Raw genomic sequence first — 25305 nt, forward strand, 5'->3', positions numbered from 1 at the left:
TTAAACCTACAGGGGAAAGGGAGGTGTTTTTAAAACTTTAGAGACCAAGTTTGGAGAGGGGAAATATAGCTCTGTGCAATAACAAAGTGATGAAGTCTCTCGTGTGTGTGTGTGTGTGTGTGTGTGTGTGTGTGTGTGTGTGTGTGTGTGTTAATGCATGCTTAGGGTTGAGACAGAGACGGAGAAGAGACAGGATGAGTGGATGTGCAGCCCTCTGGTGTGGCGCTGGGTAATAGATCTTAGTGGCTGTCTGTGGGGCGAGGTGCTGCGCTGCGTTGGGAATTAGTAGAGATGTCGATGGGACAGAAACGGAACATGCTGTTGGTTGATCAAGAGTATTGATACTGCAGCGCCTAGACGCATTTAATTTGGATTAAGTCGCCCGAGATACTATCAATCCTCAGGTTGTTATGGTGACTTGGGAAGGTTCGCTCTATAGAGGAGAGTTTGCTTCAGGCAGAATATGGCTTTGATTTTTTTTTTTAATTCAACCTTAATTAACCTAGCCAGTCCTCAGCAGTGTTATTCACAACAGTGGCCTACAGGGAAAAGGAAGGTTATATGTATTCACACCCTCAGCAGGGGGCTGTCCAGTACTTCCCCAGTTTTGTACAGCTTCACTGAGCAGCAGTACTGTTGGAGGGCATTTAATGGTGGTATCTGAGGGAAAATCTCCCACCCACCCGACATTCTGCCAGTTTTTCTGTCAATTTGAATCTTCCGACCGTAAGCCCACTTCTCTAACCTTCAGTTAACCTCCTAAAGAGCACTCCATTTTGGATCTTTGTGCACCTGACACAGTTGCGTGACATCTCAGCAATACAAAAATCATTCAAACCTGGAATGTCAACGACACAAGTGTTGAAACGAGCACACTTTTGAAATAAAGATGACAGAGTTTAAACATTTCAACAGCTGCCTTGATATCACCCCGAAGCCTTGAGTGAGTGAAGCACCGATTGATCATTATCTCAGTTAGATTGCCTGCCGTGCCCAGATGGACTGAAGTGATGACTTTTGAGATCTATTTATCTGATGTCTAGCCAATCCAACTTTTCATTTGTATGGTTTGAAGTGGATTTTAGCACCAACGGCATTATATCTTTAAGGATTAACCTTCTAAGGAGCAACCTAATTAAGGATTTCTGCCTACATTATTGCACCTGGAATGAACCTTAAAAATTCTTGAACATAGGGATCGCACTGGAAAAAGTGGTACTTCTAGATAGACAGTAGCCATTATTAAGGGTTAAAGGGCTCCTGTGGCCAGTGAAGATGTGGTTTGGATGTAATTTACTGGTTGGATCAGGGTTTGCAGAGGGAATACTGGTGCAACTGCTTTAGTTTCCTTATGGTCTGTGTGTGTGTGTGTGTCATGTGTGTCCGAATGCACATGTGCTGTATCTGTATGTCAGGTCCAGCATAATATGGGATCAGATATCCAGGGATTTAAACTAATACCTTAGTGTCTGACACCTATCAACGCATCAAACCCCGTCAATGTGTGTGTGTGTGTGTGTGTGTGCATGTGTGTACATTCGTGCATCTACTGACATCATCACACACCAACCTCCGTTGCCTGGTTACAGGCCAGTTGGCAAGGAAACGGCGACGGCCCATGCTAATTTTTGATGGCCTCAGACAAGTGTGTGTGTGTGTCTGTGTATGTGTGAGATGAACGAGGGTCTCTAATCTATTAAGCGAGACAGGTGACCCAGCCCTCCGTTGATTGGCCCAGACAGACACGGTGTCACTCATCCCTTTACACGCCCTGTGTGACAGGAAACTAATTCTGGACCTGCTGAAATCCACATCAGCTATGATAGTTGATGTATCTTTAAAATGTTATAAATTAGCTATTTCAAGTGATTTGCCATGAACATCTTATTAGCTCAAACTCTGCTTATTACTCTGCTTATATTATCATATTGATTTCTATCACATAAGTTTTTAATCTAGGAAAAAAATGATATCTACCAGCACTTAGATATTATATGCAGGTATGGCTTTCCTTGCTATTGTTTGATTTGAAACATCACGGCATTGAGGTTACACTCACCTTTAAAAAAAGCTGCATCTCTATTTAACATATAGAAAAGTGTAGCAGTGCAACAGGTGCAGAATCTGAAGATTCATTTTGGCCCCTGGATATGGGCTGCACACAGTCAGAGTTATCTGTTTTATGGCACGGAAGATGGAGGAAAAGAGGGAGAGCAGGGGGAGTAAATTAGACTGCATGCGAGAGAAAGCAATTACCTGTGGCAGACTATGTGCATTTCCCATCACAGAGGACAGGAGAGCAGGGGAGAGAGGAGAGAGCAGGAAATGAAAGAAGAGAGGAGGAGGAGGAGAAAGTAGAAAAGGAAAGGGAGAGGAGGGAGGAAATAATGATATTGTGGCCAGTGGGTCTGTCACGTCTCTCTGTGCTTGCTGATAAAGACAAATCAGAGTGAAAATAGCTCTACAAATATTGCCATGCACTTGAAAATTCAATTTTTTGCTTGGAGTTTGTCTCGATACGGCTTGCATGGAGGGATGGTTTGGGTGGCGGTAGCTCAGTGTTTCCTAGTTCTTTCTGTGTGGAGTTTGCATGTTCACCCTGTGTTTGCGTAGGAAACCTGCAGGTGCTCCGGCTTCCTCCCACATTCCAAAGACATGCAAGTAACTAATGAATAAAAAGCTAAAAATTGTTTAGCCTTTAAAAATGTTTTGACTTGTAAACTGGTATTTAGTATTATGTAGTTATCTATACAATAGACTGAACCCCCGCACACTGCTCCTTGCAATGGAACACCTTTTATTGTATAGTAACGGTTCGTTCCGGTTGGAACGAAACACTTGGATGTGCGAGTTTTCCCATTTGCTGAACAATATTATGTAGTTATGAATTATAAAAACGCTGGTCATATTGTCAGCATTTGAGCACTAATGTGCCAGTGGCATATTTATCTCACTAAACCTGGCTCAGTTCGCCCTCCAGTGGTTAAAATGAGCAGCCGGTGTTCAGTTGGAGGTGCAGCCGTGTTCAAGGACAATTGTCCTAAGATACATTGGGTAAAAAAATTGTACCACCCCAGCCTCTTCTCACCAACCTGGCCCAACCCCAAGAATCACGCAGTAGATGGAGAGAAGCTCAAATTATGTGCAGAATTACTAAGTAAGATTTGTATTACCCCATAGCACAAAATGGCCTATACCAATGGATCAGCGGCTTTGCTAGGTACTGAGATGTCTAGCTTTCAAAATTCACTTTCCTGTCTGTACTCCGTTTTGGAACAAAAGCTCCCCACCCATTGGAAATTCAGGACACTCCCAATCTCCTCCCACCCACCCATTTGCATTTCAGCTACGAAGGCTATGAAAGCTTGCTCTCAAGCCAGAAAAGCAAATGGATGCAGTGTTTTGCATCATGATATATTACTTCTTCTCTTGATGTTTCTGTTGGATCTATGTTGTAATTAGCCTACTCGTCTCTATTGTGAAATTGTGACTTTTTGATTTGTGTGATTTACAGGCCGCTGTCCTCAAATTGATGGGACAGGTGAGATAGGTGGGGGTGCTGTGCCAGAGACTGATGTAGGAGGAGATAAATGATATCGATTTTGATACAAGTCCTACTGGTCGATAGTCATATATTACTGCGCCTTTATAATATATGATGACCATTTTAATAAAGGAAGAGGTACTTACTCTAACTGTTGGTGGAACAACGATTCGACTTAAACAAAAGGAAGCAAGTATTCTTCTTCATCCTCCAGTTCCTCGTCCATTCCACATCAAAAGCCCTTTCCCTTCCCACCCCTTCCTCTCCAAAACAACACTTCACCATCGTCACCACTTAAGAACTTTTCAGCGCCGTTTTTTAACGAGTGATTAGTCCTCATCTTTCGTCTCTCTTCCTGCCCTTGTGTCTCTTCCACTTCAAAGCATTTTGGCTTTGGTCTGCTCCCCGTCCTACGATAATCATCTCCTCACACAATAAGCTAAGGAAATAACAAGTTCAAGTGTGCAATCTGCGCAACACTCGCCCCCTCAGTCTTTCACCGGAGCTCCCGGGGGAAACACTGCTCGTATTCAAAGAAGGGGAGCGAGGGGAAGAAAGGGAGGGGGGGGAGAAAACGGTGGAGGATCTGCTGTTTAATGAACGGGGGCTATAATAGAGTGCTGCCCCGGGACAAGCAAGGTCTTTTCTCTCAGCTTGTTGAACCTGCTGATGTATGCCAAGTCAGACTGTTGTTTAATTGAGTTGGTATCTGCCCAGTTGAAGGTTAAGCTATCCAAGATGAATCCTACTCACCACCTGCGCTATAACGCTGCCAGCAACAAGGGTTTATTTCTGTCCGGCATGCTATTCTGGATTGTTCCAATAACAAGCAAATACACCCCGAGTGTGTTCAATACTATTCAATATGAGACGGAGGGCGTAGGCATCATTACAGTATGTTACATACAGGCTGTGGCATTATTAGATGATCACAAATCAGCAGAGTAGCTATTTTGGAGTAAGGTTCCAGCTCGAAAATGTCAAAAAGTGGGATATTCCGTCTTTCTCTAGACTCCCCATCCTGTCCTTATTCTTCTGAGCTCAGACAGCACCGGGGCTCCCAGGTGGGTTCAGACCGGCATTACGCACAGTGCATCACACTGAGGTCCAGCCATTTATCACCTCATCTATTTATACCTCCTTTGTTATTCAGGTGTGAACTTTTCAATTCTTTACCCTCTCTTTTTCTTTAGACTTCCTCGCTTGGTCCTGTCGTTTCATGCATCTATCTCTCTTGTCTCCGTGTCTCATCTGTCCTCCTCTCTCTCCTGTTCTTACCAAATCCCCCCAAACCACCCACCACCCCCTAACCCGCTCCCCCTGTTCTCTCTCCCTTCCCTCATTCATCTGGCTCCTCTGTGGCCTTGGCCTTAGCCTGCGAGTCTAGGTGTTGTTTATGGCTGCATTACCACATGCGGCTGTGGCATTTTGGGGGGCTATTAGAAGTCTTGTCGAGGCATTAGTCATGTCTCCAAAGTGTGACGTGGGCCGAGCGCTGGCCGGGCCAGCGGGGGCCGTGACACGCATGGTGAGACGGTTTTTGTGTGAGCCAGACGGCTGACCTTTTCCTGCAGAATCCGCCTCGACGGGAGAGGTGATGTCTGGGTAATTAATGGTGCGAAACCGTGGCAGCTCATCAGATCCTTTCGCTCCTGCGTCCCGCCCCACTCTGCCGTCGTCCCGTCGCTCAGCGGCCAACCGACACCAGCGGGGGATCTGATTGGGAGGATCAGGGACATATTGGATCTGCCCATCTGTGTTAGCCCCAGGTTGATATTTGGTCCTTGAAGAAATGGAGGCAAAGTTCAGTTTGAATGCCTTGATGGTAATGAGAATAGGAATAGGAATGAGAATGAGAATGACTGAAGTAGAGCGGAGAGACCAGAGTGTTCTAGTTGCAGAGTGACACGAGTCAACTTGACTGGAACTTGTGGTTCTCATCAGACAAAGGTGAGATTTAAAGGAAGAGCATGCGGCCCTGAATAACAATCCCTCTCATCAGTTTGTACTGGACTATGCTGTGGCAGTCCTGGCTCTTCTCTGTTTTAGCTGTGAACAGTGTTACTTTTGTCTGGGTAACTCTGAATTCTCTCTCTGTCAGAGAACAATGAACAACCCACTGCCCACTGCCTGGACTGGTAGCCCATCAGTGCCTGCCTGAGTCAGGAGCTGTCAGACCAAGGCTATGAGAGAGAGACGGGGAAAGTGAGAGAGAGAGAGAGAGAGAGAGACAGATTGATTTAAATTAGACCTGTTCACGTCAGATGTGCCTCAGTGAACGTAGCACCTTATCCTTACTAACTGTACTGATGGATGTGTGTAGGCATATGCGTATATGTGTGTATAGGTGTGTGTGTGTGTGTGTGTGTGTGTAAGCCTTTACAACCCTTACACTTTCCACAATCTGATGCTCTTTGATACTGAAAGTGTGAAAAAAAAAGTTCTCTTTACCGCTCTTAAACGAGACCTTTGGAGGGGGTCAAGCGTTAGAAAAAATCTATCTCTCTCTCTCTCTCTCTCTCTCGCTCTCTCTCTCTCTCTCTCTCTCTCTGACTCAGACACACACACACCACACAATGCCTCCCTCACTGACACCAGGATTTCCCTCCATGATGCCGGATTGCCCCTCTGTCTTGTCTGCAGACTTCTGGGAGATGTCAGCTGTCAGTCAAGAGTTTTGACCTTTCACCCCTCTGTCCTCTACCCCGCCTTCCCTTTCAGAGTCTTTTGCTCGCTGACAAGCTGCCGGCTCCACTCAAGCTGAACTAGTCTCCTAGATGAGACCAAGTCTGGGCCCTGTCAGCAGGCCGCTTGATAAGCTCAGAGACTACAGAGCATCTCCCGACTACCAGTGGCACTGACAAGGGAAGATAATGTGCTATTTCAGCTGTGTCAGATAATGTGACAAAAGAGAGTGTGTGAGTGTGTGTGTGTGTGTGTGTGTGTGTGAGAGAGAGAGAGAGAGAGAAAGAAAGGGAGAGAGATAGAGATAACACAGGGAAGACCCCCTGGTAGCAAGGGCACCGCCTGAAAAACCTGATTAACATGAGAAAGTGTGTGTGTGTATGTGCATTTCTGCTGTGTCTGAGTGTGTGTGAGTGATGGCCAGTGAATGAGGTGCCCCGGCTCTCTCCTGTCCTCCCCGGTGCTCCAGGGTAATTAGCGGAGAGACTAACGAGCTTCTCCCTCTCTAACGAGGCTGGCTTTTTTATTAGAGCTGCTAATTGGTCCATGTCAAGGGAACACTCAGGCTTTGTCTTTAAGAAGCATCAGGAAGCTGAGTAACTGTGTGCATGTTTTCATGTGTGTGTGTGTGTGTGCGTATGTGTGTATGTGCCTGCATGCTGCTGCTATATTGTGACATCCACATGTCCACAATGATAAAAAAAAACCTAGAAAAGTGGTGAGTTTATGTGTATTTAGACAGACACACAGGTAATTGTATGTGCATATATATGTGTGTGTGTGTGTGTGTGTGTGTGTGTGTGCGCTGTCTCCCGTGACCCTGCAATGTGTTAAAGTAGCCCCACATGGCTCTTCATTAATCATGAAGATTAAGAGTAGGCCCTGCTGATCAATAAATGAAGATTAGGCTCTGTTGATCAATAAATGAAGATTAGACCTGTTGATCAATTGTCTAATGGTCTTATGCACATGGTGTTAACATCCTGCTGAAGCTCTGCAACTACTGGCCCATAAGAAGGCCTGTACTGTACTGTTTACTATACTTTGTAGTGTATTGTGACCTTACACTCTGTAGCTCAAGTGCTGTATGACAGAAGTCTAATTAGCTTCAGTCAAGAGCAGTTGAGATGTAAACACATGCATATACTGTGTGTGTGTGTGTGTGTGTGTGTGTGTGTGTGTGTGTGTGTGTGTGTGTGTGTATGATGTGTGTGTTGACTCTTCTAGCAGCCGTTAAGCTACCTAGGCCTCATAGCTCTTCATTAGTGTTGATTAGTTGCTTAATGACCCTGCTCTTAATTGCCTGCCATTGTTCTCCATCTCTGACTTTACCAAGACACTAACATACATTTATACTGCAGTTTTTCTGTATGACTTCCATGTCTGTAAGATGTTTCACTACTTAGAGGACCACAGCAACAGGTTTCAACTAAGAAATGAAACTAAGAAACTAATAAATAAGGCCTCTTGTCAAGGCTAGTACAGGCCATATAGAAACACTGTGATGGCTGTAGAGTTGTATTTCTGTATCATGGTATTGCACTCCATAGGTTTAGTGTTGCGCCACAGCAGCTTAATTAGCTGTCCTGGATGTCTCCGTTATTGAGGCAGAGTGGCTCTCACATTTTCTGTGTCTTTCTGTAATGTTGTTATGGTCACAGTACTTGAATGAAACTTGAAGCAGCAGGGCCCATCAGCAAAATGTAGGTGTTGTCCTTGCACTTGAATCCACATTCTTTGGTTATGCCAATGTTATTGTCATGTATGGTATCATGTATTGTTACTTTTGTAGTATTTTATGTTAAAAAATTGTATTGTTGCTAAAGAGAAGTTCTACTGCAGTACAAGTTTCAATAGTCTAATATCAATATTACTTTCTGGATATGGAAAGTATCCTGAAGAGCCTTGTAACAACGCATTATGTAATAACACAACAAAATGTAATACATTTTCACTTCATTATGTAATAACAGCCACATTTTGTAATAATCTGCCGCATTTTCTAATACACAGCTTGAACGCAATATGTAATAAATTTCTCCGCATTTTGTAATAAATTATTACATATTGCGGTGGTTATTACAAAATGCAGGAGATGCACTTTTTTTATGATGAAAATAATACAGTGCATTATGTAATAACCAACCAAAATGGATGTCTTCATCTGTACACATGTTATATTTTTAACAATTAAGCTAAATTAAACTTCTCAAATATTAAATTAGGCCGGCGTTATAGTTGACTCTGATCTTTGTCTAAATAGCCACATAAAAGCAGTAACAAGATCAGCTTTTTATCATCTTACAAATACAGACAAACTCAGGGACTTCATGTCAAAAGCCGACCCGGAAAAACTAATTCACGCTTTTATTGCTAGCAGACTACTGCAATGGTCTTTTGACAGAGTTCCCCAAAAAGACCATCAAAAAGCTTCAGCTTATTCAAAATGCAGCTGCTAGAGTTCTTACAGGGACCAAAAGGTCAGACCACATCACCCCGATTCAGGCTGTGTATTACAAAATGCGGCAGATTATTACAAAATGTGGGTATTATTACAAAATGAAGTGAAAATTTCTTACATTTTGTCGAGTTATTACATAATGCTGTGTTATTACATAATGCATTGTTACAAGCCTTGACATCTTCAAGCCTTTATTATCTTTATTGCAAGTTGTTTCATAACCCTGTAGGACCAATTATTGAAAACAGCAGTTTTTCTCTGCTTTTCAAATGGTGACGCAACGTGTTTGCAGGACACTGACAATAATGTGTAGTACAGTGCTGCCTAATTGTTGGGAGTTTTAATAAGAAGTTTGATGTGTTGTAGAATATAAATCATACACTGGATGGTCTAATAGGCAGCTTGTTTTGTCTCTGAGTCAGCAGATAGAGCAGGTAGAGGCTGTTTTTACTGCACAGCCCTTATAATAACAACAACACAGTGGTGCACACTATGTGACATGAAATTATCCTGCTGGACAGACTGCATGCTGCCTGGCTTCTGCCAGTAATTTAGCTAGAATAGAGCAATAATAATATATAATATAGCAAATCAATAATATAGCAATATATTATCATGCATAAAACCTAAAGCAATATAGCAGTTTATAAGAATATATGACATAGCATAAAGTATAGATTTGAGAAGAGCACAGCCCTATCATATAGCGGCTGCATGCTGAGTTTGTATTGTCTTCTGTTTTTTCCAGACATGTAATTTAGCTATGAGAAATAATAATATAATATATAATGCTATATGATACAGAGCAAATGTAAGCATTTGCAGAGAGAAAGAGAGAGAGAGAGAAACCTAGAGTGTTCTTCTTGATGCTCGTTAATGTCAAGAAGTGTTGCCAAAAGCAAGTCATTTCAGTCTGTGTTGTCCCTCTCTCCTCACAGCCATCTATATGCGCACTCACATGAACACACACACACACACACACACACACACACACACTTAAGAGTACTACATAATGGGGCTCTCACTGCAGTCCTTTGTCCTCTCCACCACTATCATTAGAGCCATAACTCCACGGCTACTGCTGGAGCTCCTGCTGCTTAGGTCACGCATGTTATTGCACCCTCAGACAGTCCGGTCATGTGTGTTGCAATGCTGATCAACCGCGTCATGCCTGTTCCTGCATCAGCCTGTATGATATTGTCATTAACCAGTGTGACATTAGATATCTTCACTGCAACCCCAGGGAGCAGAGATGCATTGTGTTTATTGTGTGTATTTTTTTTTTTTTCATGTGTGTGTCCACCAACATATCTTTGCTGTCGTTCAAGATAGAGCCATGAAACAAACCAAAAATAAAAAGGTGAAATGGGGCTGTGGGATCCATGATCTTGACCTAGATGGCTTTAGATGCTGGTGTGCTGAAGCTGCAGCTCTCTGACTGCTTTGTTGCTTATAAACTGTTACCTTTCTGAAAAGTGAAAATGTTCTTTTCACCACATTTCTACCCGGTTAAGTAGCATAGTGAGAGTGACAGTAAAAATGGGAGAAACCCCACCTGCCGATATCCTGCATGTTATTGCACCCCCATCAGACAGGTCACGCATGTTACACTGCTGAATGACTGCTTCATGCCTGTTACTGCATGTAACTGTGTGATCGTATTATTCGCCAGTGTGAAATTAGATGACTTTATAGGGGATGCGACTTTAATTTCCCGTCCTGTCAGTTGGTTTCACGGCATTTCTGCAGCAGACAGTGGAGAGTGATTGGAATGACTGGCGAGTGAAAGAGGGGATGACAGGCAGCAAGGGTCATCATACCAATTCAAAGCCGTCGTGTTGTGATTATGTGGTGTGCTTCATGCTGAGGAGCTGCCAGGGTGCTCATCCTGTCTGAAATGTTGATATGATGAGGCTGTTATCCTGCTTTGCTGGTGAGCCTGGTGCTTGAAGCGCCGAAGGTTTTGGGTTCCGTTTTCTGCTGAGGCCGCATGATTTAGATGCAACTTTACCGTCAGCGATACAGCTACTGAGTGGGAAGCACAAGCTCTAGTTTTTCAGATGTTACATTGGACAAAGATAAGGGGGAATAGATGAAAAAAAAGGTTCGTCGGTATACATTTATCTGGAATTTGAGAGGGTATGGTTCTGACTGTTCAAATCTTGCCCACAGAGAGTAATTCAGACTAAATGATTATAGTCTAGACTAATAGACTAGACTAATTTCACCTAATTTGTAATTGCATACTTATTTGGATTGAACAAGGTGCGTTGCCATTTTACAGCACTTTATATGAAGTATTGAAGTGTATTCCTCCAAATACAATTGCAACTTATCAAGAGTGCAGCAAGTGGAGTTGGGAATCTCTACTGATGTCAACTATCTGCGTGAGTGGAAGTTGTTTTTAAATGCGACTGCTCCATTCGTTCTCCCATTGGCTGTTGCCAGGATCTCTCTCAGATTTCAGTCTTGGCAAGTCTTAACCGCTTGACACTGCACGATTATGGCTAGATTGCAAAGAGCCCATTCACACTACAGGATAATCTGTGGCAACGGTCAGGCTTGAGTGCTGGGATGATGTAGTCTGTCTTAGAATCAGCGAAACACTCATCTAGTGTAACCTAGCCTTTAGCAGAGCAAGCCACCAGGACACCATTTCAATGATATATTTTACATCTGTTTTTTACACCATGAATTAGAAGTTCTTATTTGGTGCTGAACATTGTCAAATGCAGGCACACATTTTCATTCTCAAAACCATGCTGCCCTCAAGCACAAGGCTTCTGTATGACACTTTTTGGTTGCACACACTACACACTTGCACACACATGTTAGGTTATCATGCTACACTCTTGGTTTGTTATTGCATGTCAGCAGGCACTACGCTCTTAGTTACTCAGTACATGACAAGTTATTCAGTGCAAGTGATGTAGGTGTAAGAGGATTTGAGATTTGCCACCAGTTTTGTGTTAGGAGCCCAGGATCGGATAGAGTTGTTAGCTGTCTCTCCCAGTTAACTCTCTCTCCATTCACTTCCCAAGCGGAACTGTTCCAGAGAATGGCTCCTGGACAGTGACCCGTACTCGTCTGGGTCAAATGTCAAAGGTCACCGACAGTCCTAGAGGTCAGCCAGGACTGAGACGCAGTAGTCAAGTTGATCAAATAGTCTCAAGTGACCTCCTGTCTGGCCTTTCTCTTTCTCTTAGTTTTAAGTGATTTGATGGGTGGGGGTGACCCAGGAAAACAGTTCAATGGTTTGTAATAGCCTGTAATGAACCCCTGGACAACCTGCAGAGGCCTTTTTCTGCTTCGGTTGAACCACTTGATAGGATACTAGATCATTAAAAGGTACAGCAACAAAGTGATGAGAGAAGCATGGAGGATTTATAGGCTGGATTGAGAATGGATGAGATAGTTTAAATGGTCAGAATATATTCTGTCCCCCTGTAAAGCCTCATTCTAAACTCTGAGAGCTACGTATCATCATATTTGAACTTGTTTTGAGTGTATTTTTCACTGTAGCCTTTTGTATATTTCATGGTTGCACAGGCTCCTTCATTTCTCCAGGCACACTGTGTGAGCCTGACTACTTGGTGAACTCCCAAACCCTCACAACTGCCTATACCCTCCAGCTCCTTAATATGCAGCTTTATGAAAATGAGGCTAAAGACGCAGAGCCTTGCATTGTGCCCAATCTACTACACCCCCCCCCCCCATTTCACCCACACCCCAACCCACCCTCCCTCCCTCATTTTTCCCCTCAGCACTGACACCAGGCTATGGAGAAGCCCTCAAAATTAAGCTTGTATGTTGCCTTTGTTATGTGGTATTATGTCTGCTGCAGGATTAATGTGTGTGTGTGTGTGTGTGTGTGTGTGTGTGTGTGTGTGTGTGTGTGTGTGTTAAATACAGGGCCTTTTTAGCTGGGCTTCTAATATTCTTAATGGTCACAAAATGAAAGAGTGGGGCAGATATGCATATTTTAATCTGAGGGATTTGTATCACACTCCCTTTGTTGTTCACAAAACAAGCCTTATGTGCAGGACCACAGACAATAACATGAAATTAAAATATTCTGGCATAACAATTCAAGCAAATTCACAGTATGATGAATGCATATACATGCCCAAGTTAAATACTTACCAGTAAGCAAGTACTGCATTAGCCAAAATGTTTCATGACCAAGTGAAGCCATTCACAATGCATTGCAAAAAGCAAAAACACACAAAGCCAGATGGAGGAAATTCATCCAGTTTTTCCTCAGTGTCCGAAAAGTTTCTGCAGGACACTGGAGGAGTCTTGGATGGATCTTGTGAGGAGGGAGTGGTGCTTCCAGTATCATGTTGTGTCCTTCCCTGCATGAACCCCTCAGTGCATTTAGAGGAAATGGTCACTAATTAGAGTAAAGGGATTGGGTAAACCTTGCATGAAATTGCTGTTAGGGGTCCATTGTCTAGTGTGGGTCCCTCTGCACTCAACCCTGCCAGCTAGCCTGTTGACTGCAGAGAGTGCTCACTCAACTATGAAGCCGGGCGTTGCAAGCTTGGAGCAGGGGAATGTTTGTGTGTGAGTGTTATGCGCTATATTGCGTGTTGGGAGAGAGAAGGAATCTATATGGCTGCATGTGTTTGAGAGTGACAGTGAAAGAGATAACGGGTAAATGAACAAAATGAATAAAATGAAAATTAAATAGGTTTGTGTTTGTTTTTCAGAGGGAGCTTGTGTGTTTGTCTGAGAGAGTGAGAGTGTAAGACTGAGAGAGAAAGGGAGAAAGTGAGAGAGTCAAGGAGAGGGGGCTGAATGTAGGGTAAAGGGGGGGTTCTGGGTGGGGTGGGGCATGGAGAGAGGGCTGACAAGGGGTTTAGGGGTGTTTGTGTGTGTGAGATAGGGGGATGGGGGGGCAGTGGGGGTCTTGGATTGGACTGTAATCCTTTAGTCCTGCTTGGAAATAACCCTGCACAGTCTGAGACAGACAATGTGACAGCGACACAGACACACACACACTCACACATTGTCTCTCTCACACAAATACACACACTGAGCGCGGTGGGACTGGCTTTGGCTGACGTTACTTCATCATGACCAAATGTCCTCGGCAGAAACTGGCTGATTTACTGCAAGAGAAGGTTGGTTCACTCTGTAGAGCTTTGTTTAACTTTTATGCATCAAGGCATGTGTGTCTATAAGTGTGTGTGTGTGTGTGTGTGTGTGTGTGTGTGCGTGTGTGTGTTTGTGAGAGAGACAGAGAGAGAGAGAGAGATATGTGTGGGTGTGTTGTGTGCACATTCAAAGGGGACAGACGTGTTGTGTGCATGTTGGACTCTATGCTGCATAGTCTCTATGTTTAAATGGCACAGCTATGCAAAGTAGTAGTGCAGTCAAGAATTAGTTGTTGCTGTTTGCTTTAGTTGCTGCTGTAAAAAAAAGTTCTTTAGTAGGAATGTAAAAATTCATCCTGCAACATCCTCGGTTTCTTCCTCCTCCTCTTCTTCTGCTGGATGCCATGTGGCAGATGGCATACTTTCTGACCCGCTCTCTTGAATACATCGGCTATGGTTACACTTGTCATCTCAATGCGACTTTTGCCATCCAATCACACCAGGATGCATGGTCTGGATGCACAAAAATCGGATTTTACTCACATTGCTAATGGACCTCCCAAACCAGATATGCAAGTGGTCAGACTCACATTGTCACTGGAATTCTATATAGTCTGGACGCAATCCAGACAAAATACCCATAAAAGTCACGCGCAGACACGGATTTAAAGTCACAACGAAATGACTTTTTCACTTTTTTTGTCACCAAAACTGATCTTTTCAATCCGATCTCAACGATCACATTGAATGACAAGTGTACTGACAGTTGTAGTCTTAAAGGGGGAAAAACCTGCTTTATCACTGTTAGGTAACATTGGGAAAAAAAACATGATGGTAGAGGGAGAGCCAGAGCCCCTTCTCTCCTTTGTCATTTGGTAGAGCACAGAGCACCTGCTGCCAGCCTGGCTTTACTCAGCGTCTGCCAACACTGGCATATGGCAAACACACGAATGCACACACACACACGCACACACGCACACACGCACACACACACACACGCACACACGCACTGTTTCCGGTTCAGGGGTGCTGGAATTGGGCGCTCTGCTCATTTTGTCTGAATGTCACATCCTTATGCATGAATGCATCGTATTTACACACACGCACGCAGACATGCACATACTCAGACACACACACTCGTGCACCACACACAGCCGCATGTATATATATACACACACACATGCACACACAGAGAGGCAGCAGCTGTCTTCTGCCTGTATTCACAAACAACCTGACATTCAAATCAACCATCCGAGTCCCGGAATGCCGTATTCCAGGCCAGTTCATCCTCAGTTGAACAGATAACTACTCAAACACAGATGCAGCCTTCTCTCTCTCTTTCTGTCTTTATTCTAGAGATCGAGAGCGACTCACTTCGTAGCATTCCAGGTGGAATTACTGGCAGTGAGGAAACTGAGGAAAACTGAGGAAAAGGCTATAATAATTGTCTTGACTGTCTTTACCGTGTATCATTTTTCAAGCGTCTTTCTTGACAGATACTAAACACAGAAATATACAGTATATATCCACTGAAGCCATTGTGTTCTGAAGTGATACTGTCAGTCTGTATAAATTACCACTTTTGGGTTAATCTCTGGAGTGAGTAAGTGTAAAGGAAAGAAGAGAGTGCGTGGGACCAAGATGTCAGAGGTGACACATCAAGAAAAAAAACAACATCTTTTCCCATTTTAGTGTCAGGTAATCACTGAATACTTTTCACTCTGAAGGTCTTTCGAATTTTTCAGCTCTTTGAATATCTCTGGTATTCTCAAGCATTTGAATATCACCCAGACATATTCGAATGCCTTTGCTGTTTTTCGGTTATGTTATGAATAACAAAATAAATAGCCTGTGGTTAAATGCGGCCCCCACTGTCATTTCAAAGTGAAATGCAAAGCTGTTAAAAGTTACTGCCTCGTCTCAACAGTTGGGCTTCTTTGGAGCAATTAGGGTTTCTTTCACAAGTAGCTTGAACTATGACTAAAATGCCGCTGATGGTTTCTTTGGCTTTTGAAACAGGAAATTATACACAGTGAGACATTGACCCCTCGTGAACTTCTAACTTTTTTTTATTTGTATCTGGTGCTTATTTCAATGTGCTGCATGTGCGTCGTGCCTGTGAAATACTGTGGGTCGTGTTCAGCTTGCTTCAACTAAAGATCTGTGTCTATTCTGGTCTGTTCTATTTTACATTCTACTACTCTTACATCCTACATACAGTCTTAATCATTTTGCACTGTGTGTGTGTGTGTGTGTGTGTATTCATCTGCAGTATGACCCAGAGAGTTCGGGCTTCATCAGCACGGAGCGGTTCAGGGACTTGCTGGCGGCCCACGGCTCAGAGCTCGACCCCCACAAGCTGGAGGTCCTGTTGGCCCTCGCCGACGGCAACGCAGACGGAAAGATCTGCTACCAGGACTTTGTCAACCTGGTGAGATCTTTACACCTTCCAGTGATATTCAGCAACACTGTGTCATTCAGCAGAAACTATATCTGTATCTATGTTTTCTAGGGATGGGACGATATATCGCAATTCAATATATCGCGATGCAAAAATGTGACAGTACGTATCGTGGGGCAGTAAAATGAATCATGATATTAGCTACATTTTATTCTGCTGTAGTAATCACAAATTATTAAATTATTTGCACTTTATAATGACATTTTTAAATTGTTGTTTACATTCTAGCAAACCAATGTCATTGCTAGAAATTTGATTTGTGGGTCAGAAATAAACATAATTCTGCACAGTCGTACCTTGTTGAATGTGAAACTTTTATTTATTACATTGCACTGTGGTTATATCGAATTGTATCGTGAGATAAGTATATCGTCCCATCCCTAATATTTTCTTTTCATGTTCCTAGATGTCCTTGAATGCTTGTATGTAGGGCTGCAACTAACGATTATTTTCATTGTCGATTAATCTGTCGATTATTTTCTCGATTAATTGATTAGTTGTTTGGTCTATAAAATGTCAGAAAGCCCAAGATGACGTCCTCAAATGTCTTGTTTTGTCCACAACCCAAAGATAGTTTACTGTCATAGAGGAGTAAAGAAACCAGAAAATATTCACATTTAAGAAGCTGGAATCAGAGAATTTTGACTTATTTTTCTTAACAAATTACTCAAACCGATTAATCGATTATCAAAATAGTTGGCGATTAATTTAATAGTTGACAACTAATCGATTAATCGATTAATCGTTGCAGCTCTACTTGTATGCTGTCTTTCTCCAGTGTCTACACTGTGCCTTTTCTTTTATGAATCAAACTTTTTACCCATTTTTACATCCGGTCCCAAAAGCCATATTCCAAGAACAGCTCTCCGACAAGGTGGAGAGGCTTCTTAATAGGAGACGACTCGCAGCCTAGTGATAAATTCCCCCTTTAACGCTCACCTTGTCCCACTTTCGCTTTCACCTTCAAACTGCTGCTTGCTTGCTGCTGATTGTCCGAGGTTTCGCTCAAGCATCTCCGGTTGTGCTCATATCCTTTTGTGTTTTTTTTCCCACTGTCTCGCTGTTCCTCATGGGAGCTTGAACTGTTGACCCGGGACAGTGTGGAGTCATCTTGGAGCGGGATCAGTTGGGTGGTAAATTATAACTGGGAGGGGTGGTGAGGGGTGTGTCTGTAGAAAATGTAGGGAATTCATCGTTGTCTGTGAATGTGTGTGTATGTGTGTATCCAATCCATCTTTCTTTCTTTATTGTCTAATACAGTGGGCTAGGAATGGGCTTGTGGGATGCTTGGAAAAATGTCAAGGGGCTTTTTGCTATTGGTGCATCCGTGTCATGTGACAGGTTGTGGGTCAGGGTGTGGCAGTGGAAGTGGGACAGGGAGGAATGGGGTGTGTGTATGTGTATGCGTGTGTGTATGTGTGTGTGTGTGTGTGTGTACATGCACATCTTTTCTTAGCTGCTATTGTCCCTCCAGCCCCCCCCCCCCCCGCCCCCATGGTCCATACATTCACCGAGGCAGCCACAACAGAGGCTTAACACAGACTGCAATAAAAGGGAGGAAAGGAAGGAAGGATGGAAGGAAGGAAGCAGGGAAGGAGATAAGAAGGGGAGGAGGAGGAGGAGACGGAGACACAGACTGCGAGGGGTTTATTTGCAGCGCCATCCTTCCTTTGCGGCGCAGCTCTTCCATAACGCTGCCTGTCAGTGTGATTGTCAGTAATTGCCTGCTCTCTGCTCCCTCACAGTCTGTGTTCAAGTCACCGCTCACTCACTCCGCCTCTCTTTACCTCTTCCTCCCTCCCTCCCTCTCTCCTCGCTCTTTACCTACTCGCTCTTTCTCTCTGCCTTTGTAAACTCGCAGCCTTTTCCCCACTACTTCTTCTTCCCTCTCGTTCCCCCCCCCCGTCCAGCTGTCTCTCTCTGTCTCTCTCTCTCATACATCACACTGAGGCTCTGCCCTCGCAACATAGACCCTGTTTCAGTAATGGGTTTATACTTCCCCAAAACGTCCACAGACAGGTTCAACCGGTTGTTTGTTCCCAGTGCGATGATCATAATGGATTTGCATTTCCGTTATTTAGGTGTTCCTGTCTGTCTAATAAGGCTTACAGTTTTCTTCCCCTTCCTCTACTTCTCTTCCATCTCTCTCTCTCTCTCTCTCTCTCTCTCTCTCTCTCACCCTCTCTCTCAGCTTCTGTCTCTCTCCCCCTTCTCTGATAGAGTTTTCCAAGGATCAGACAGTGAAATTGTCCCTTTGTCTCTTGCTGGCTGAACACCAATCTGTTCCCTTCACCTCTCCTCTCCCCTCTCCCTTTGCCAGTGGGTGAATAGAGACAACGTCACTCTCTCTTTTATGTCTTTTATGAGAAAAAAAGAGGAGAGGAATTGCAATCACTTTGCTCGAAGAATCAACTGTCTTTATGGAGCATGACTGCCTGGGGGAGGTCTGGAGAGGATAGCGAGTGTGTGTGTGTGCGTGTGTGTGTGCGTGTGTCTCTTTGTGCATGCGGTTTGATTCCACTCTCTCTGGTGTGCGGTCTTGAAGTGGCCATGGTAACCCATAATCATTTTCCCACAGTTCTCTGTGTCTGACATCAAGGCTGAAATAATTGGCTTTTTCTGAAGTTTATCTCCAAACAGTGATCCCTGCAGAGACGCTAAAAGTCTCATTAAACAGTGCCAGAAGACACATCAGCCAACTGTTTGTATGGCACTTTTTATTGATATTTTGATTTTACGTCATTCTTCTTATCATTACTTCCTCTTTAGTGTTATTTCTTTGCACATATCTCTCCAACTCAATCAAATCGAAGCCAATTAAAAGTAGTGATATGTACTTTTTTTTTATTTGCAATTAGAGTTGCTCATGGATAACACTTTGAAAGTATATCCATTGTCTGTAAACTAGAGGGTTCCTTACTGCTCTGATAAGTCTGTTGATTGTACTTGAACAAACATCCATTACAGCCACAACATGCGTGGGCAGCATTTGAAAGGCAATGCAAAATTGCAGTTCTGCTCATAATTATATCCAACCATTTATTCATTATGATCTTATAGCTAATATCCACCGTGCCACATTGAATTAGTCTATTTTGCCAATCCCCATCCGTTGCTGAAAACAATATTACTCATCTTTATTGTCTGAAAATAAAACCCACTTGCTGTCACATCTGGGTTTCCCACAACACTAGAGCCACAAATGCAAAAGTAGAGTTGAGTTATGGAGTGTGACATGAACAGTAGGGAGTAAGAGAGAGAGAGCGAGAGGGAGAGAGAGAGTGTGGGAGAGGGAGAGAACGGGGACAGGAGTCACTGCATCGTCATGGAGAATCCTGTAAAGCACACAGCAAAGTGTAATAAAAGGCGGAAGGCTTGGAAGCAGCAGTGAGCTGAGGCTGCTACAGCCGTGATAAACCAGAATCTGCTTCCCCACCGGGAGCTTAAGCACCCTCCATCCACATTTTGGACTTCACACTTTTTACCTGCTTGTTGTACTCTTGCTGTATTGCTAAGAGGAATCGCTTGGATGAAGATATATGCAGGGTGGAGGGACGACTATGAATGGCTCCCACTATGTGATCAATGACAGAATAAGACTTTTTACCCTATTCATTCCCATGATAATATCCCAGTAACATCAATGAGTTGAGATTGAATGTCAGTATTATAGGGGATAATGGAAGCTTTGGTGGTTGATTATGCAGTTATTGGTAACACATGGTGTGCTCCCCAAGTCATTTAAAAAATGGTAGTAAAGATTTCTCAAGCTTGTTATCCCAATTAAGCAGGTGAGGTGTAATTACTCACTTGCTTTTGAGAAAGAAATAAACAATTGAAATGCATGTGCTTTCATTATTGCTGCATCTCAAAGTCAAGGGCAAACCTCAAAGCCTCACTGATAGATTCCGTATCTGAATTGGACAGAGTCCTGACCGCCCTCATTTAGTGGTCTATGGGAGGCCCATGAATATTCTCAATATGAGCCTTACCAAGGGAAAAACATTCCTCAAATCCTCTCGGGGGGACGCACCCACTGTGTGTGTGTGTGTGTGTGTGTGTGTGTGTGTGTGTGTGTGTGGGTGCGTGTGTAAATACATGTGTCTGTGTGCTCACATGCGTGTGTTTTGGAATGTCTGTATGTTCACGCCCACTGTATGTGTGTGTGTGTGTGAGGAGTTTCAAAATGAGATGCCCACCATTTGAAAAATGTGACACCCACACTAGCAGCATGATTGATAGCACAAAGTCAATACAAATGACAGTGCTTTTGAAAGGAGAGCAGGTCACTTAATTCCTCAGTTTAAAAAATGATCACACTTTGATGAACGGGAGCCTCTGTAACTGAAAGATACTGAATGATGAACTTCAGGTGAGAGTGTTTTTTTTTTTGAGTTTTGGAAATGAACTCTTCAAATATAAACGGAAAACAGTGTGTCCTTTGGGACAAAGAAAAGGGCTCCGTGGTTGCTAGGTGATGTTTGAAGCATTCTGTTGCCACGGCGAGGTGGGAGGGGTCTGGCAGCGTGGTTGCTGTCACTGTTTGACCGGGGAGGAATGGTGTGTGTGTGTGTGTGTGTGTGGCCTGTACCCAGAGTTCTTGAAATTACAGGATAAAGTATTCAATTTAACCAGAACATTCCTGATGATATCATTACTTTAAGTAAAGCAGCTGATGCTGCTGATGCTGTGCAGGTTGAGACTGGATTGTCATTAATTTAACAACCTGCTGAACTGGTGCTAATAAAGTAGTAAAAATTCTCTTTCTTTTTTCTCTCTCTGACCCCTCCTTCACCCCTCTCTCACCCCTCCCTCTCTCTCCTACCCTTTCATTACCGCTCTCCCTCCGTTTCCCCTTCCTTCCCTAACCCCACCCCTCCCTCTCCCCTCCCTCTCCCTCCCCAGATGAGTAACAAGCGCTCCAACAGCTTCCGGAGGGCCATTCTGCAGGGGGGCCGGCAGTTAAAAGGCTGCGCCCTGAGGGAGGAGGTGGGCTTGGGCCTGTCCCAGCGGCTGGTCCGCCACGTCGCCTATGAGACGCTGCCCCGCGAGGTCGACCGCAAGTGGTACTTCGACAGCTACACCTACTGCCCCCCGCCCTGGCTCATCCTGGCCATCACCATCGCTGAGGTAAAGCAGGGAGAGATGGATCAGTATGTGCTCTACTTTCCCTTACTAAATAAATACATGTAAAAGCCTTGCGTATATTGACAATCAACTCAGTACACAGGAGAAAATGCCCATCTTGACAAGTCATTATGTGCATGTATTGAGTTTTAAAATTTGTCTTCCTTGAAATAAGTGGAGTAGTGAGATCATTTCACTTGGGTTCAATACCTGTTTTGAAACGAGACAAATCAGTCCAACAGAGCTAAAATAATGTCACTTGTTTTGGGGAAATTCTTGATGATGACTTGTTGATCCTAGTGATTTTTCTTCAACTCCCCTCCCTCCCCCAGCCAGTGCAATTTGACCAATAATTCTCGAAGATAAGCAAAAACAGTAAAACTCAAAGACTGCATTCAGTGTGCATCCAATCACAGTAGCAATTTGTTTTGATTCATGAGGCTGAGCAGGTAAATAACTGATTTCGTTTTACATTTCCCCCCGCTGAACAAAGGAGGGGGGGGTCATTTAATAATTTCATTCCTCCTCAAATCACCCACTATGTATTCACCCCCCTGTCCTCTCCCAGGTAGCGGTGTTTATGTACTACGGGCTCCAGCTAGACCGCTGGGTGCTCCAGGTGTCCAGCCCCTCCTTCCTGAAGGGCCCCCTGCCGTACCACCCCCAGCTACGGGCCCAGGCCTGGAGGTACCTGAGCTACGTCTTCATGCACGCCGGGTGAGCTCACATCACACAATTACATGTCTAATTATACGTATTAGGGTAGGAGGCGTTTGTGCGGCTCAGTTGGGTGTTTGGATGCTTCAGTGACACGTTCACTCATGTGGATGAGCTCATGTCAGGGGTTTTTTGAGGGTGTCACACACACACCCCTAGGTGGAAATTACATACTGATAATACCAACCTAGAGGTATGTCTATGATGCCATCATTGGATGTGGTTTGGTTTTATGGCATTTGAAACATTTGAAGTTGTGGGTCTTTGCTTTCATCCACTGCACACTGTATTTTCCATCTAATAGACTGGGCAAATGAATCCAGCTGAAAGCCTGGATGTTGCTGATGTTACCTATTAAATCCTCTTCAATCATGAGGGAGAAATGTAGTTAAAGGAGGGGAGATGGGTAAAAGAAGGATTTTTAAGCTTTGTGCCTACTCAGGGTGCAACTCAGGATATGTAAGGATTCAGTAACCCCAGTGTGTGACAAAGGAAATAAATAAACAACTGATAAACTATCTCCTGCGGTACTGAGAGTATCATATATCATCATACCAGTGATTATTATTGGATTATTGGTGTAATGTGTGTATCCTGCAATGCTGCTGTCATATGCGAGCGTGGAGAGCATTTCTCTTCATAATCACTCTCGCCCTATCCCCCGCTAAGAGGATCCACTGATATCAACTAGACACATAACTAAATTAAACCCAACATTATACTACCTCAGCCTATACCTCCTCCCTCCTTCCTCTCTCTCTCCCTCTCCACCCTCTTTCCCTCCTACCTCCCTCCTTTCCTCCCCATCCCTCCCTCCTTTTGCCCTCTCCTCTCCTCTCCTCTCCTCTCCTCTCCTCTCCTCCCCTCCACAAGCGCCACACACTATTTTATTATGGGGCCAGGCCAGGTTCCCCAGGTTTAATTACCCTACTGGGTAAATGTAGGCTCAGGCAGTGGGCAGTGGTGAGCACTAATAAAATAGTAATTTAATTAGGAGAACGCGGAGGTGCTGGGGGAGAGATGGCAGCGAGGATGTGGTGGAAAGGTAAAACTGGGACGGATTAATGGAAGGATGGAGGGAGGGATAGAGGGAGGAGTGAGATGTTTAACATGCATTGATTTCTTGGGAACATACTGAAATGGTTTATGTTGCTGAAAATAATGTTACTACCACATCTTTTATCGCTCTTTAAAGGTGTTAGGTTACAGTGTTGTTACAGTGCATGTTTTAACATCACTGTTAAGTTAATTGTGATATCCTGGTGTAATTTGCATAAAAATGAGAAAAATTTGAAAATGGTCTGACGATTAGTGGTTTCGGCAGTTTAGAGGCCGCTAGAGGCCATGGTCTCTGTTTATGGTAATTATACAAATGTCTCACGATTACTATGGTAATGATGTATTAATGTTAAAATGCTACACACAGCACCTTTAAAATTTCTGGCATGGAAACCTTAAAAACGGCATTCTAAAAACATTACCATAGTGGGTTATTTTATTATGGATCTACATGCTTAGTTGGTCGGGCTAATGCTTCTACAGTGTGTTTTAATACGCCTCATCAGCTCTGAATCTGACTGCTGTTTGCTGTCGGGACAGAATAAGCTCAGTCACACCCTCTAATATGAAATCTCAGTGCTGATTCACTGTGGTTTGGCGGTCAGTGCTGCTGCTGTGGGCTGCTGACCACTAAGAGTTTGGGATCTGTCCAGTCCATGGTGGAGACGCAGTAAATAATAAGTCAAAGCCTTAAAATGTCACAGTGATAAGATGATAAATACTTATTAAAAAATATTTTATGGCTTTTTTGAACAAACAGAATAATGTTTTATGGAAAATCAGGCGTTGTCACTGGGAGAATATTGAGCATCTTTTTATGCATCACTATTGAAAGCAGTCTCTAAACTGGATTATTCCTTGGCTTTGTCGAATACTAAATGAAGGAATTCTGAGGTAGACCGCTGTTTCACATCCAGTCCTATCACTCCACTGTCAAGAAGTCTGGTATATTTTGTTGATTTCTACTCAAATTGACTCGTGACACCTTGTGCCAAAAAAAAGTTACTTGGTTACTGCAGACACCTGCTAAGCTTGGTTAGAAACATGTACGTTTTTTCCAATGTGACTTTAATTTATTCGCAGAGCACAAAACTTTTTTATTGCTCGTTAGAGGCTGAATTGCAAACTTACCGATGTAAATTACTTGAGCTTGTAATAAAATCATTCTATCAATATTTTGATATTATGATTAATATCTTTGGCAAGTATCCATTTTGCGATAATGACCGACTCACTGTACATTATCCATTGCATAAACTGTCCAGTTAACTTCATATTCTATGGATTTGGAGGCACAGTAACCCAAAAGTAACTGAAATCAATAATTATAGCTATGATAGGTGATGTCACAGTTTAAGGAACTCACTAATCCAGGAGTTAAATGTTAGGCTACTGATCACAATTGATCATCAAGGTTATTTTAAGATTATTTTTCCATTTCTTTGCTTTATTAACAAGTATTCAATAAAGAGTGACAGAAAAGACAGGGAGAGAGAGGGGGGGATTTAACGAAGGTCAAAGACAGGAGTAAACCACAACGCCCCGGCAGATTACATTTTAAACATAACCCTCCTAATCATGTACTCTTCATCATTTATAGTGACACTGTTGTTTTTCATGACTGATTCATGTGTCTCCATATTACACATTTGCCTACACGCACACACACACACACACACACACACACACACCATGTAATCCCGTCAACAGCTCAGCTCCACTGATCTTTCCCAATTCTCAACACAAAAACAGAGTGTAAATATCGGCCCAAAAAACAAACCTCAGTAGAGCACTGTGCACACTCGCCCACTCTCCTGCTCTCTCTTTCTCTGTCCCTCTCTCTCTGTCACACTCACACACACACATACACACACACACTATCTGTCTGCGGCAGCCATGACACCTACGGAAGATTAGCTCCCTGCAAGCTTAAATCCTGACTCTAAACATTTTGCAGTAAAAGATTTCTTTTCAATAGCGTTTGGGCTGCTGTAGTCCACTTCCCATCATCATAAAAGCAGGAGACGGTCGCAATACAATCCGCACTGGCTGAGTGTTGACACATTGAGTGCTTATTGTAATTTACAATGGGTTACAGTAATAGCTTCTGTGAGACAAATTATCCAATTTATGTGTCATCCCTTTTCTTGTC

At 43.4% G+C, this 25305-nt stretch overlaps 1 protein-coding gene across 2 annotated transcripts in view; it reads left to right on the forward strand.

The window, feature by feature from the left end:
- rhbdl3 (rhomboid, veinlet-like 3 (Drosophila)) overlaps positions 1-25305 on the forward strand; it is a 50812-nt gene that overhangs the window by 13865 nt on the left and 11642 nt on the right. Inside the window, exons 3-5 of one of the 2 annotated variants that reach the window (XM_071519782.1) lie at positions 16062-16241; positions 21156-21380; positions 21946-22094. In XM_071519782.1, the coding sequence (XP_071375883.1) occupies positions 16062-16241; positions 21156-21380; positions 21946-22094 (554 nt within the window). The remainder of the gene's footprint in view (positions 1-16061; positions 16242-21155; positions 21381-21945; positions 22095-25305) is intronic. The other variant, XM_071519784.1, reaches the window with a different exon arrangement.

Source organism: Centroberyx affinis, unplaced genomic scaffold (assembly GCF_046629955.1).
Source record: "Centroberyx affinis isolate AG114_WGS23_722 - 3 ecotype Tasmania unplaced genomic scaffold, CSIRO-AGI_Caff_v1 ptg000735l_1, whole genome shotgun sequence".
NCBI classification, from domain to species: Eukaryota; Metazoa; Chordata; class Actinopteri; order Beryciformes; family Berycidae; genus Centroberyx; species Centroberyx affinis.